Source organism: Diadema antillarum, unplaced genomic scaffold, assembly GCF_040938485.1.
Source record: "Diadema antillarum isolate AM-2024a unplaced genomic scaffold, OU_Dant_1.0 seq00000809_RagTag, whole genome shotgun sequence".
In the NCBI taxonomy this organism is placed as follows: domain Eukaryota; kingdom Metazoa; phylum Echinodermata; class Echinoidea; order Diadematoida; family Diadematidae; genus Diadema; species Diadema antillarum.
In genome coordinates this window covers 166,314-179,879 of record NW_027271689.1, presented here as the reverse complement: position 1 = coordinate 179,879, position 13,566 = coordinate 166,314, and the positions used below count along the sequence as shown (strand labels likewise).

The following is a 13,566-nucleotide window of genomic DNA, read 5'->3' as shown; positions in this document are numbered from 1 at the left end:
TTCAGCTTGGATGTTCTTCATGTATGAACGTGGTGTTCATTTTCATGTAGTACATGTATTTGACACACAAATTTTTTTCCTGTATGTAATGTCATGTATTATACTTTCAATACTGATATTTCAACAAGCAGGTAATAAGAAGAAAAAAAAAAAACATCATTGAAATTTAATTTCCTTTTTCCCCCCTCCCCTTTCTAGTACATTACATGTATTCCCTCACAATGATTTGGAGAAATCTTGTTGCTATGCAAAAAGCTATAATGTGGGAAATTTTATTCACCTTTTTGTGAGGCATCAGTGGAATAATCATTAATAAGTATATCTAACAAGATGTTTTTACTATTTAATGGAAAATTATAAGATTTATAAATAATGTATATGTGCATATAGGTATCTTTCTAATTAGATTGTGCAATATCACGATGTGCCCATTTAAAACTTGATGTTGGGGCATTTTCTTTCTTTTCCACACTTCGACAATGGGGAATTCAGTGCTAACATATTGGGAAAATATGGTTTGAATTCTGTATTTGCCATGGAATGACGGTAGCTTTTGTCGTGTTGTGTAAGTGAATGTAATCATTGCACCAAGACGTTCCAAGGTTTAAAGACCAAAGTCACGCTCTACATAATAAAATATTCTTGTTGAAAAATACCAATGCGTCATATTATGTTGTACAGCATAATGGGTCCTAGCAGTTTACAGTGAAGGCAGTTCACCCCCAAATATATTTGGATATAAGCAAAACAAACGTGCAAGACATAGACATGGGGGAAAACCCTTATATGAGAGTATAACAAGAGGTTTTATTTGCTGTCTTGCACCAACTGACTTTCTATGCATTCTACAACCTATGATGGATTTTCACCAAACTTGGCAGGTAACATCCCTAGGTTGATACATGTAGGATTTCAGTTTGTTCTAATGGGCACTATGACATCCCACTCCCCAGTCCCATAATTAAGGAATCTTTAACACATTTTTTTTTTCTAGAACCAGAGGTGACCAAGACAAGTTCTTTTTCTTTACTCCATCAGAAGATTTATTACGTATATATACATGGTTTACATTAATATATATATCTATATATATATGTATATATATAAAACGAAGAATAAACCGGTAATGCAATATTTCGCCAATATAGAGTTTATTGAGCAACTCAAATTTTCGGTGGCTTCCATCCACCTTCTTCAGGAGTCTCGAACCGGTTTATTCTTCGTTACATTGGAGCCAATACGTGAATTCGCAACATGTATGGTTTATATTTCAGGGTACACAATTATGTCACGAATCAAATTACATCATCTCAAAATCATCATGCTTTAAAAATAAAGCAAAACATCTAAATTTTCATTAACACCAGAATTATACAAATTATTGCTTTTGTTTTGTTTTCTCTTTATTTTTTACTAACGTGCAACTATTCTTGGTAAAACATGCTCTGTCTGTTTTATATTAATATGTAGGACCAAATTTGTAGTCTTTGACGATGACATTTCTTATTACAGCATTTTTTTAAAAACAACTTTATTTTTCGACTGTCCGTGTAGGCTAATATTCCGATCAGCAATCACTTTGTGAAGAGTAAAAAAAAGCTATAGGTAAAGACAAAATGCATTCATTTTTGCAATGTATTTTAAGCAAGTGTGTGATATTGAAATAAAAAATCTGTACTACGTTCTACATATCTCGTAAGATTTCTTTGGGATATTCAAACAGGACTTTCCTTTTTTTGGGGGGACTGATTTTGGACCAATTTTTCACTTTTTCACCTTGTCCATGAGAATGCATTGTCAAGTTTTCACCAAAAAAATGACAGTTATTATCATGAGGGTGATAATGTATATTGTAAAAATGGGCACCCTTATTCCCTTTGACACCCCGCCCTAGAGACCGAAATAAGAGATCTTTGAAAACAAATTCTTTAAAACCAGAAGTGATACAGCTAAATTAATGCTATGAGTAAGTATACTGGTGAGTGAAGTTTCAAATTTGATCACAGCAGATCCGGAGCCCGAAGGGTGGGGGCGGAATTTGGAACCAATTTCACATTTGTGTAATTATTCTCTTTGAGAATGCGTTGTCAAATCTTCACAAAACTTGGCAGTAATTATTGTATGGGTTATAAAACATTATTACATGTATGTACAAATGGGCACCATATCGGGAACATTTGCAAACCCCGATTACCATGAACGGACAGCAGAACGCTTGACTTTACAGGGCTGCGACTTCACAGTGAAGAAGGCGATGTCTAACTGTCCCGATGAGAAGTTGGTTTTGATAGTACACAGCTGTACTCGCCATCGAAATCATATCCCCTTCCTCGCTGTACGCCTCGTCTAATTCATACTCTTGGTATGGTTCACTGGAAGGCCTGAATCTGACTCGTATGACCTGTTTATAATATGATGGGATGAGGTAGGAAGGAAAATGGCCCGAAACAGAGTGAGAAGATTAAGGAAACTATTTTAAAAGAAAGACTTGAAAAGCAGACTACATAAGAACAACAACACGGTCACTGTTGTACAATGTTTAGTGTCTGGACTCTTAGCAGGGACTATAAACCCGATCCTGCTCGAAATCATTGGACAAGAAAACGTTCTTTCCACAGTGTTCCTACTTGGTCTTCTCTTCTGATCCACAAGGGATCAGAGGAGGAGACCAACAATAGTGGTAAATAATTAAATATGCATCAAACAACAACAACAACAACAAAAACATAAACAAACAAACAAACAAACAGACAGACAGACAATGAGGAAGGACTGATTGATGTACGTTGCCTTGGTTATGGTTCATCTCTGTCGATCTCATTCAGGTATGGATTATGTCGATGCATACGGCAGTATGTCAACCCAATCATAGGCCTACTACTTCCGCTTACTTGAAAAGTACAACAGTTTGGCCGAATATCGAACATTGTATTTCTTCGTCATTTTATGGATATCTATTTACTTTCGATTTTACTCAATCACTGGGTCATCAAATAATGTATCTGAAGATTAAGTTCAGATTTAAATGAAGTTAGCGCTATATGCAACAGTTATTAAAATGTATCATTGGGCCCGTGAGGGGAATTTATTTTCTCAAGGAGTGCAGACATTTCCTGAGGTGGATGGGATTAAGAGAGACAACACAAGATAGGCAGGGGTGGATGCTTGGAGGGGAGTTCAGAGGGAAGGGGGAAATTTTTGTATTCTGTTAGTCAGAAACTTTTAGAGAATTATGCATCAACATTGGTAAAAATGCATTCAAAATTGCGTTCCTGTAACTTCCCAACCGGACAAACAGATTAACTTGACATGCTTAAAGCGCATATCGCATACCCACTCTTCTTCTCCCCTGCGGCGTATCTCAGTCTTGGCCATACAATTTAATTATCAACCGGCTAGCAGTTACCCCCCCCCCCCCCCCCCTCCCACACAGACACAGATACAGACACACACAGTCAATAATCATATGAGCAGTACCATTGACATTATACACGCTGGAATCGGAGGGATGAATGCTACTAGGTATTTCCCTTTTCCGGTATGCCCTTCTACAGAATAATCTAGGGGCCTACACGAATTGTGATGTTCAGACATTAGTAGGTACAACACTTTCACTGCAGAGTTTATTGATCCTCGCAATAGAAATGATTTTAGTATACGTATGACTACTATAGTTGCAACAGACTTCAGGCTGATAAACCGGGGGGGATTACGATTATAAGGACCAGAAATGCGTGTTCTATATACTAGGACGTCTGTTTCTGCAATGAGTATGTTATTTTACCTGTGACGGGCACGTTTTGCTTCTATCTTCTAAATGCTCCACAGCTTTGAACCCAACGGGATGACTTCCGGTCCAAAGATGATCATCGTCATCTACGAATATATTATCCGGGGCTGTGCCTAGATGAATCGTCTGAATTGGCTACAGAGAAAGTGAGGAAATCAATCAAATCTTGACGTATTTCAAGCGACGTATACTGCACCTTATAACTTTAATGACTTTGGTTCATTATAAGCCAGAGTCAGGGCCTCTTCCTTCTCTTTTTTATGCCTCCGCCAACGAAGTGGCCGGAGGCATTATGTTTTCGGGTCGTCCGTCCGTCCGTCCGTCCGTCCGTTCGTAAGTCCGTCCGTCCGTACGTCCGTCCGTACGTCCGTCCGTACGTCCGTCCCGTTTGGTTTTTGTCGGTATCTCAAGAACCGTGTGGTGGTTTTACATCAAACTTGGTATGAGGGTATAACCTGATTTTAGGGTAACGGGGTCAAAGCTCAAAGGTCACAGGTTATTTTGTGAAAAAAGGTTGAAATTTCATGTTTTTCTCCATATCTCGCAAATGGTTCAAGGTATCTTCATGGAACTTAGTATATATGCATGCACCGATGGGCAGTGATTATCTAGGGAAGTTGGGGGTCATGGGTCAAAGGTCAGGGGGTCAAAGGTCAAGGTCAACTCCTCAAAATATCACTACTTTCCTTATATTTATGCAATGCCTGAAGGATTTTTTTTTTTAAACTTGATGTATGCATGTACGCATGTATAACCCAACCTAAAATCCTGGCAAACTCATTAATCCTACCGTATTTTGATTATTGTTCTTGTGCATGGTCAAACTGCTCACAAACCCTTAAAGATGTGCTTATCAAACAACACAAGAAAATGGCCAGAGTGGTAAGGAGAGTGGATCACACAGTGCCAACCAATCAGGTGCTTGGAAGGTTACGTTGGATGACGCTTGAAGAGAGGTGGCATTTGAACACTTGTAAAGCAGTCTTTAAGACAATTCATGGCAACATGCCCGAATATGTGCAAGAACTCATCACGCCTCTTGGTAACATACATTCATATCGTACGCGAAACACAAGTTATAATGGTCTCATAATTCCACAAGTTAAAACTCAAGCCGGAAAAAAAAATCGTTTTCACACTATGCATCATGTATTTGGAATCAGCTCCCCGCTGAAGTCCGAAACGCCACCTCTCTTCAAGCGTTCGTAAGAGCATACATATCTCACTTGGGGTAGAATTCGGGTATTTTTGATATTTCTGTTTTTAAGGTATTTTTTTTTCTCAAATAATATGAGTTTGTGTATTATTATCGTCAAGGATTAACTTTGCATTTCTTCATTTATATAGAGTATTGATATTGTGTTGATGTTATGATGTAAAAAGGAGTGTCCTTGATTTGTTATTTTGTGTTTGTTGAACTGTTATATTCTGTCATTCTGTTGCAGGGCCCCCTAGGATAACAGTGTTTAAACCACTGATGGGGCTACCCTGGGTAAAGAAAACTAAATAAATAAGTAAATATATTCTGTGGGAAGTTTCTTGCCAAAAGGTCAAAGGTCAAAAGGTCAAAGGTCAAGTGAAAGTGCTAAATTGCACTTCTTCCTCCATATCTCAAAAGTAACTCAAGGTATTATCATGAAACTTACATATTTATGCATGTTCTACCTAACAGTGATTCTCTTTGGAACTGTGAGGTCAAAGGTCAAAGGCCAGGTTTAGATAATACTATTTTACCATTTGATACTGAAATTATACTTTTTCTCAATACCTTGAAAATTACTCAATGCATAAGCTTATAAAAGGGTCAAAAGTCAAGTAAAAATCATCAGTTCCCCCAAATACCTGCACTCTGACGTTTTAGTCATTCATCCAATTGAACCTAGTTCTAGGAAAGTGAACATTCAGCACATTTGTGGCAAACCTGTCATTTTCATATTTTGCCAATTGTGTGAAACTGTCATCACACATTATCAAGATATTGTACTATAGACCTATTAGGAGATCCATGCATTATTGCGGAGGCATACACCAGTCGCCGTAGCGACATTTCTAGTTTTTTATTTGCGTCGCTGTTTCGCATCTAGGCATGCCTGATCTGTTTGCGTGCGCACGTACGTGTGTGTGTATGTGTGTGTGTGTGTGTGTGTGTGTGTGTGCGTGTTGAGAGAGGGGAGAGAAAGAAAGAAAGTGTAGTTCGAGAGATGGACGAAAGAAAAGCAAACATTAGGGGCGGAAATCAATAGGATTATAGGCAGATATGGAGATACAATAAAATTCAAGAAGATTGTTTAATATCACTCTGATTTACAGAAAGCGACTCTTCCTACGTCAAACAAGGATAATTGAAATGAAAGTACGAACTGTGACTTGAAATACATGATAGTTTCCAGAAGATGATAATAACTGACAATAAACTAACCTTTTTGTTTTCTAGACTGTTATCGGATTCTCTTCGATAAATCTGAATGGCTCTCTCAAATGGCTGAGATACAAACAAATGTCTGAAGAACATAAAATAGGAGAGGAGGACTAATTATTATCATGAGTCATGTCATGTAGATTGCTCTGTATTCCGCTCTGTATACAGCATTCAATTAGATATCTATCTTGCAATGGCCAGATGGAGCGACTATGACGAAGAAATGTCACGTAGTTAAAGCGAGAGAAAAATACATTCCAAAAACCTCCTTTTCGGTTACTTCATTACTGCAGGCTTTAAAAAGAAATCAGCATCTTAGCATCAACTTTCACTTTTCATTTGACTATTTTGTTTACACACGTGCAAGTTTAAAGATCGACGGCTCGGTCGAGCAAAGTAGACTGCTCTTTATTGTATTTCTCTCTCACCATTTCGATTAAAGGTCCATCTTGCAATTCAGCGACTACGACGAAGAAATTGCACATATTTAAAGTGAGGAGAAAAAACAACAACAATATAATTAAAAAAAAATCCTTTTCGGTTACTTAATAACTGAAGGCTTAAAAAAGTCAGCATCCTAACATCAACTTTCACTTTACACTGGTTATTTTGTTTGCTTTTCGCGTTGTGTGTATGTTTGAATCACACACTACACTGATGTGATTGTGAAATAATAATGTATCTGTGTAAGCATTTACAAATACATAGTACAGAAGTATTACATTATTCTTTCTCCGTTTCTGCGATTTTTTTTTTCGTGAACCTACTCCGACAGTGAGAAAGTTTGTGTCCATTTGATTAAACACAGAGGTATTAGGCAAACTCGCATGTACCTTCTTGATTGAAACAGATTCACAATAATGATAGTAATAAAGAAATAAAAGACTGGCACAGTCTGTACATGAAGACATCATTGTGTTGTAACGCTGCAACCATTATGGCGACTACTCCTTACCGTCCATCTCTAGACAGCTGAATCCCATTAGGTTCGAGCAAAGCTTCGCTGACATCCCTACATGAAGTGACGTCACAGAAGAAGACGCCACCAGTTCGAATCCTCAGGAATTGTTCTAAAGTCCGAATGGCCGGGTTTAGACTCCTGCCGTCGTTGGTGAAATAGAATTCGTTCGATCCGACGGCTACTACGTCATTCATACTGTATGGAAAATCATGAAAATAATTTTGTTTTAATGTCGCCTCGATAGATATTGCCTTTCTTTTCTTTCCTGTGTTTTTTTTTTTTTTACGGTTAAACAATGTCTGATTCAATTGTCACATACTTAGATCTTCCTCACGACGTAAATGTTTCTTGTGTAACGTTCGATCCAACTCGACAAAGCTTTCGTTGCTGTGCGTCAATACGCACGTAGACGATGAATACATATGGTCGTACCTGCACCACATTAAAGAAAAGTCACTAGAGAAGAAAAAGGCAGTCGTGAAAATTAATAGTTTGCTTGACCCTTGGTAGTATATCTCCAGCAAACGGTTCTTTTATATCAAGGATAAGATCTAGCAAACGGTTCTTGTCATATCAAGGATAAGATCTAGCGAAGTTTGCACACATTTTCATGCTGACGTCTTCCACGCGTCTTCTGAAAGCCAAAGTCCTGGTTTTCTTCTTAAACAGGAAGATATCCACAACATCCCGTGTTAACAGATGGTTGACCACAAACAGGTGTACCTCACCTGAGTATTAAAAAAATATAATGATAGTTTTTCGTTGATTCTCCTTTTTTATATAGGCATTATGGCTATGCATTTTATAATGGAGGTTCTTCTATTTTGCTAGGGACTAAATGCCTTGGAAGCCATGAAGGCGGACCAGTTAACCCGTTCGATACCGAATTCTGAAATCCCCATAGACTAAATACACAGGCCACTAGTCGTTCCCGTATGGAATGGGTTAATGAGCCATTGGTGTGAAACACAACGATGTGGTCGGTTTCATTTTTTTTTGTTCACTTTCAATGAGAAGCTCTGAAAATACAAGAACTAGAACATTTGTTATATGGTCATCTTAGTGAATATAAATCATATTTCGATCAATTATTCATGTCCTTTTATTAAAAATGAACATGTTCTACGAATGCATTTCGTAGAAAAATGTGTTACATTAATCCTCCTTTTTTACGTCTCTCTTTCTTTTCTGGTTTTAGGTTTTAAGCAGCCCCTTCTTTTACAAAAGCTACGTTTCATTCGACTATAATGATGGTATCTTAATAATCCCCCTTTTGAATAACGGATAATATATTTCACTCTCTCTACTTATTTAGGATTTTTTTTTTAATTTCTTCACTATCTTAGTGATTATCTGTAAAGGAAAATATAAGACAACAGGATAAACGATGCTTTCATCATAAATGGAATTCATTGTTCATTGTGTCACCTTGTTAACTCGGGTATTTGAGGAAATGAAAGTTTTCAGCTTGTTCGTAGACTTCTTTTTACACTGAAATGATACGAGTCTCTTTTGATCAATTCGAGTGCTAAATCTAATTTTAGATAAAAATTTGTCACATTTTACCGCTCTCTTTGTCTTCGTAGGAGCTTATCCCGTGCGGATGAAGATGATTTGGGTCATAGTTTCCCGTAATCTTGAGTTCGGTAACCTTACGAGAAGGATCGAGAAAATCGAAGCTGTAGATATGACCTGGTTGGCTCTGCTCTGTCCTTTCCTTTAACGTGAGGTAACCCTGCCAGAGTATGATGTAGAAGTCTAGCAATAATTGACAGTAAGTTAACTCTTCATGAATACGTATCTGCGTGCTACCAACGTTGGACGAAAAGCAAGAGTGATACATTGCAAGGGCGGGATGAAAGGACCTCTGGTTCCTTTCACAGCTTCTTCACTTTCATCAGGAAAATGTCTGATTAGACTTATTCTTTTACTAGGTAAATTTGTGTGCACTTTGCATGGACTCATTGCCTTTCAGTTATGCCATAATTAGTTGTCCAAGTATTCCTTCTATAGCTGGATTGTTTATTGGTATTGTATTGCATTGGTACACAGTATACTTATTATTCATGACTTTTTCGCTATCAATGGGTGATCAAACGGATTTTTTTTTTCTTTTTTGAGAGAGAGAGAGTACATTAACTTTGAGAGTCTCACACATTATATTCACGGGACATGCAAAACTTTGCACAAATTGTAAACTGAACGCTAAATCACATAATCATACCAATTTATCATAAATCCAATCTTTTGCTAGCGGTAAAAATGTAATCAGAAGAAATGGAGGTGGAAGAGGACAGTGTGATCATGAAAGAAAAAATATTATGGCAAAAACAGTACCAATGATTATCATAGCATTATTGTTACTTCGACTAAGAAAAGAATTGAGTCACAGTGCACTTTATATGCATAACTTACCGAGGATATCAAGGCCTGACCATCTGAGAGTAATTCTATATCTTCCGAGCCATTAGCTGTAAAATAAACCAAATGTCGAATGTCATTAATAGCGTAGGCCTATTGTCATGCATGTTTTGTTTTCATTTATTAATCGATTTGGAATGTCTCTTCTTTCGTCTTCATAGAAAGATGCCCAGTAGTAATGTGCTACTCCTAAAGAGATTACATAATAAGAGAACCTCTTTGGTTACTTTATAGAAATTCTACAGACACTTTAGTGATTGTCTGTGTGTTTTGTTATTGTTGATCGTTTCACACTTTCTATGTATTCGATTTCTTTTCCTCACAACGGCTTTCAAGAATTCTAGCATGAGTGAGGATTAGATTAGCAAAAGTATTTAAAAGTTTTATTTAGAGATATTCTTGCAATACGCCTCCATCTATGAGTACCGCGCGCATTCTTTAATCAACATGAGTCCCGTATATATTTACAGACATTCTACTTATAAGAATGACTTTTTGTTGGTCGTTAAGCAGCCGATGTTAAAAACAGTCTATGAAACCATCACTGTGTCTTCCTTGCTCCCTTCCATGACCAGTCATCTCTTTCTCTCTTGAAGTGATATTATTATCATTTCGCTTAAACTATGACTGTTATACTCACTTATTCCCTGAATGATATGGCATTCCCCGGGCTTATGGTTGTAAACATACACGTGGAAACCGAGTGTTCTTCTGCAAAGCAAAAACCAATGATAATTCAGCGTGAACGTGAACTTACTTTTTCGAAGTAAAAAAAACCCCAAACAAACAAAACAAAACAAAACAAAAAGCAAGCCAAAACGTACACACACACAAACAAACAAACGAACCCACTACAAGGAAATTAATACATTTTATGCATTTGACACACGATGGCTGAAATGTTTGTACATTAGATTCATGTATTATGTATTGTTATTGACCTTAAGTGGCAACAAGATGAAACAGCGAGAAAACATTTTACAAAAAGACAGCATTACCTCGTCATTCAGCCTTGTTTGGACTTTGATCTTCTTTTTAAGACGGACAGTCAATAGTCGATGCTGATAGCACATCGTTGCCCCTTTGCAAAGCAAAGATGTTACCACGATTCGTATTTGTGACATTGCAGCTACCAACCTTAGGATCGTTTTGGGCTCAGTAAATCTTAATAAATCTTACCCTGTTACAATATGAAGGTTCTCTTATAAGACATAACTGAAAAATAACTGCTCACGTTCCACTGTGATCAGCGAAAGCGGAGATTCAGTGTATGACAAACGAATTGGTCCCCTTCACAGACCATGCTATTATTACGCTGCTTTGGTAAAGTACATATCTTTACATGCACAGCAATGTGACAATGAGTGAGCGAGACATGTGCATTTGAATAGTAGGCCTACATAGAAGCGCATCACTCGGTCAATGAGTTTGATCCAATCAACTTACATAATGATAAACAGATGCTGAAAGCACACTGCCAGAACACCCAAAGCGATGACTCGTCCCCACATCTTTCCCACCCCGTTCTCTGTCAGTCACGAAGACAGTTCCTCCTGAAGACAACTACCAGCCTGCTTCCACACCACTTGGTCGTGAGGTTTGTGAAGATCTTCTCGGTGTGCTGTCGAATTCGCGAACACATACAACAAGCAAATAATCAAACAGGAACCCAAGTGGTCTCCCCTTTGCTCGTCACTAATGAAGGACCTATGCAATGCAAATGCATTTTGACTTGAGTTGACATGATTGACCCTAAACATCCCTTTTGTAGCAAAAAAAAAAGAGGAAAAGGAATAGGATAATCTTCTGACTGCCAGTTACTCAGATACTATGCCCACAATAAATATCTCTAAATCATGATCCGTGGATGACAATCCCATCATCTATTCTGCCAATCACTGAAGTACCCCGGAAAGTACTAATATGATTAACAAAAGTCATTGGAATGCAGCTTCCCCTATGACCGGCATATCTTGCATATTCCCATACAATGTCTTTTGTTAATCATATCAGTAGGCCTGTTCCTATAGATACAGTATATAGCATGGAACCGAGCAAGTTATGTTCAGGACAGGGAAAGTGGCTTGTCTGTATTATGTTTTCTAAGATGAAGAATGCCAAGACGTATTTCTCCTTGTGCTATCAAAATTATAGCAATGACTCAACGTGTTCAGTATGGAGAAAAATGACTGTTGTACTAAGTAATAATGACTGAGTACTCCAAGCCCAAACTGCAAATATCATTGAAGAATGAAACTCATAACATTTTCCTAAGAATTATTTCCAGCCATGCTTTTCCTGCTGACCCTGTAAACTTATCAATAATGCGAATAATTAATTTTGTCACAACCAAAATAAGATGACAAAGAATTACCTCTCTAGACTTATTTAGGTTGATGCAAAAGGAAATTCGCATTATTATACTACCAACCAGATGAATCTCTTTTCAGAACTGTAAAATTATTGTTTTGTTGAATGATTTTCGTCATTCCGAAGGTTCGTTATTCCGAACTACACAAATTCCTTGTACCCAGATGTTCGCTAATCCGAAAATGAAATAATGTTCGTTGATCCGAGCATCTGTGGAGAGATGGTTCGGTAAATCAAAAATTATGAAGTCTGTTGTTTCGAAGGTTCGTTTATCCGAAAATGAAAAACAAAACAACAACAACCCCAAACAAGGTTACCTATTCCGAAGATTCGCTAATCTGAAAGCGAAAAGAAGGCACGTACTAACGAACTTCCGGAATAACGAATCTTACTTCATTTCGGATTGAGAACGTTCGAAATAACGAACCTTGTTTAACTTTCGGACCCTTCGGAGTAACTAACTGTAACCGTTTTGTGTGAATCACCAAGGAGGTTCAAGAGATAGCTGGAGTCACAAAATTCTTATTCCCTTTGATCCCATATTAGATGCCGCCACACATATACATTGTTTTTGGAGTATGTGTCAAACTGGAGCTACCTATCAAATTGGGATAGACAATGGATAAAATCAATGTATTATTGTCTCAGATGTCTCAGAGTAAAGGCCTATAAACATATATAGTAAACAAGCATAGCAACAAAAACAAAGATGCCTTGACCCTTCACCTAATCTCTTGTTGTATAAATCCATCGCCGATCACCTGAAATGTTTGATATGGTTTGTACCTGTCATAATTTCCTCTTGCATGGTCTAATGAGCTTGAATAAAACCCAACCCAGCGAGGTTGATAGAGCAAGCTCGGCGAGACTTTTGACACGGGTGACCTGGGAGTACGAATTGGGGTGCATTGGCTGAAAGGCGTGGTCCCCATTCACGTGAAAAGACACAACCATTTCAAGTTGTATTCACACAAACGAAACCGGATTTTTTTTTTTTTTAAACGACATAATGCCAGTTTTAGCATTTCAGAGTGCCACATATTTTGCGATATACCAAAGTAGGAAAAAAACCCAACAGCAACAGAAAGGCGCAGTTTTAAAATTCTTTTCTTGTCTAACTAAGGTCTATGTTAGGCAATATTCAATTCCTGTAGTACCACGTGGGACATTTTCTTTTTGTTAAAAAAGTCAAAAGAATGGGCAAAGAGAACAAAACAAGAGGAAAAAGTGGGGCAGGTTGTAAAAATTGAATAAAGGTTCAGTGCAGTTCATATCGAGCACGGTATTGAGTCTTTCTGTCGCTTGGGGAAAAAACAACTTGATGTTCCACAAGTCTACCGATGAAAGGACGCCCTCAGTCTGTTCCTCGTAGAAAATGCTTCGCATCAACAGACTGTGATACCGATGTACACTCTCCGGAGGAAGCAGAGGGTGTTGCGTGTGTTCGTTCATCTTCGATAGAAACACCCTGTGTGCTCGTAGTTACCCTCTCGTCGCTACATCCTCTCCCTGTCCACATGTTGTTACCTTAGATAAGAAGTCATGGGTGATATATCAAATTAGTTATGACTTTTATAATGTTTAACTGATTTATCGGCATTCAGG

At 37.8% G+C, this 13,566-nt stretch overlaps 1 protein-coding gene across 1 annotated transcript; it reads right to left on the bottom strand.

Annotated features, from left to right (window-relative positions):
- Positions 1 to 2,221: 2,221 nt before the first annotated feature.
- LOC139739601 (serum paraoxonase/arylesterase 2-like) lies at positions 2,222 to 11,102 on the bottom strand. The gene is made up of 8 exons (XM_071650201.1): positions 11,038 to 11,102; positions 10,232 to 10,302; positions 9,586 to 9,641; positions 8,730 to 8,905; positions 7,165 to 7,365; positions 6,210 to 6,291; positions 3,785 to 3,925; positions 2,222 to 2,401 (listed from the first exon to the last, which is right to left on the bottom strand). The coding sequence occupies exons 1-8, from the start codon at positions 11,100 to 11,102 to the stop codon at positions 2,222 to 2,224; spliced, it is 972 nt and encodes a 323-aa protein (XP_071506302.1).
- Positions 11,103 to 13,566: the final 2,464 nt, after the last annotated feature.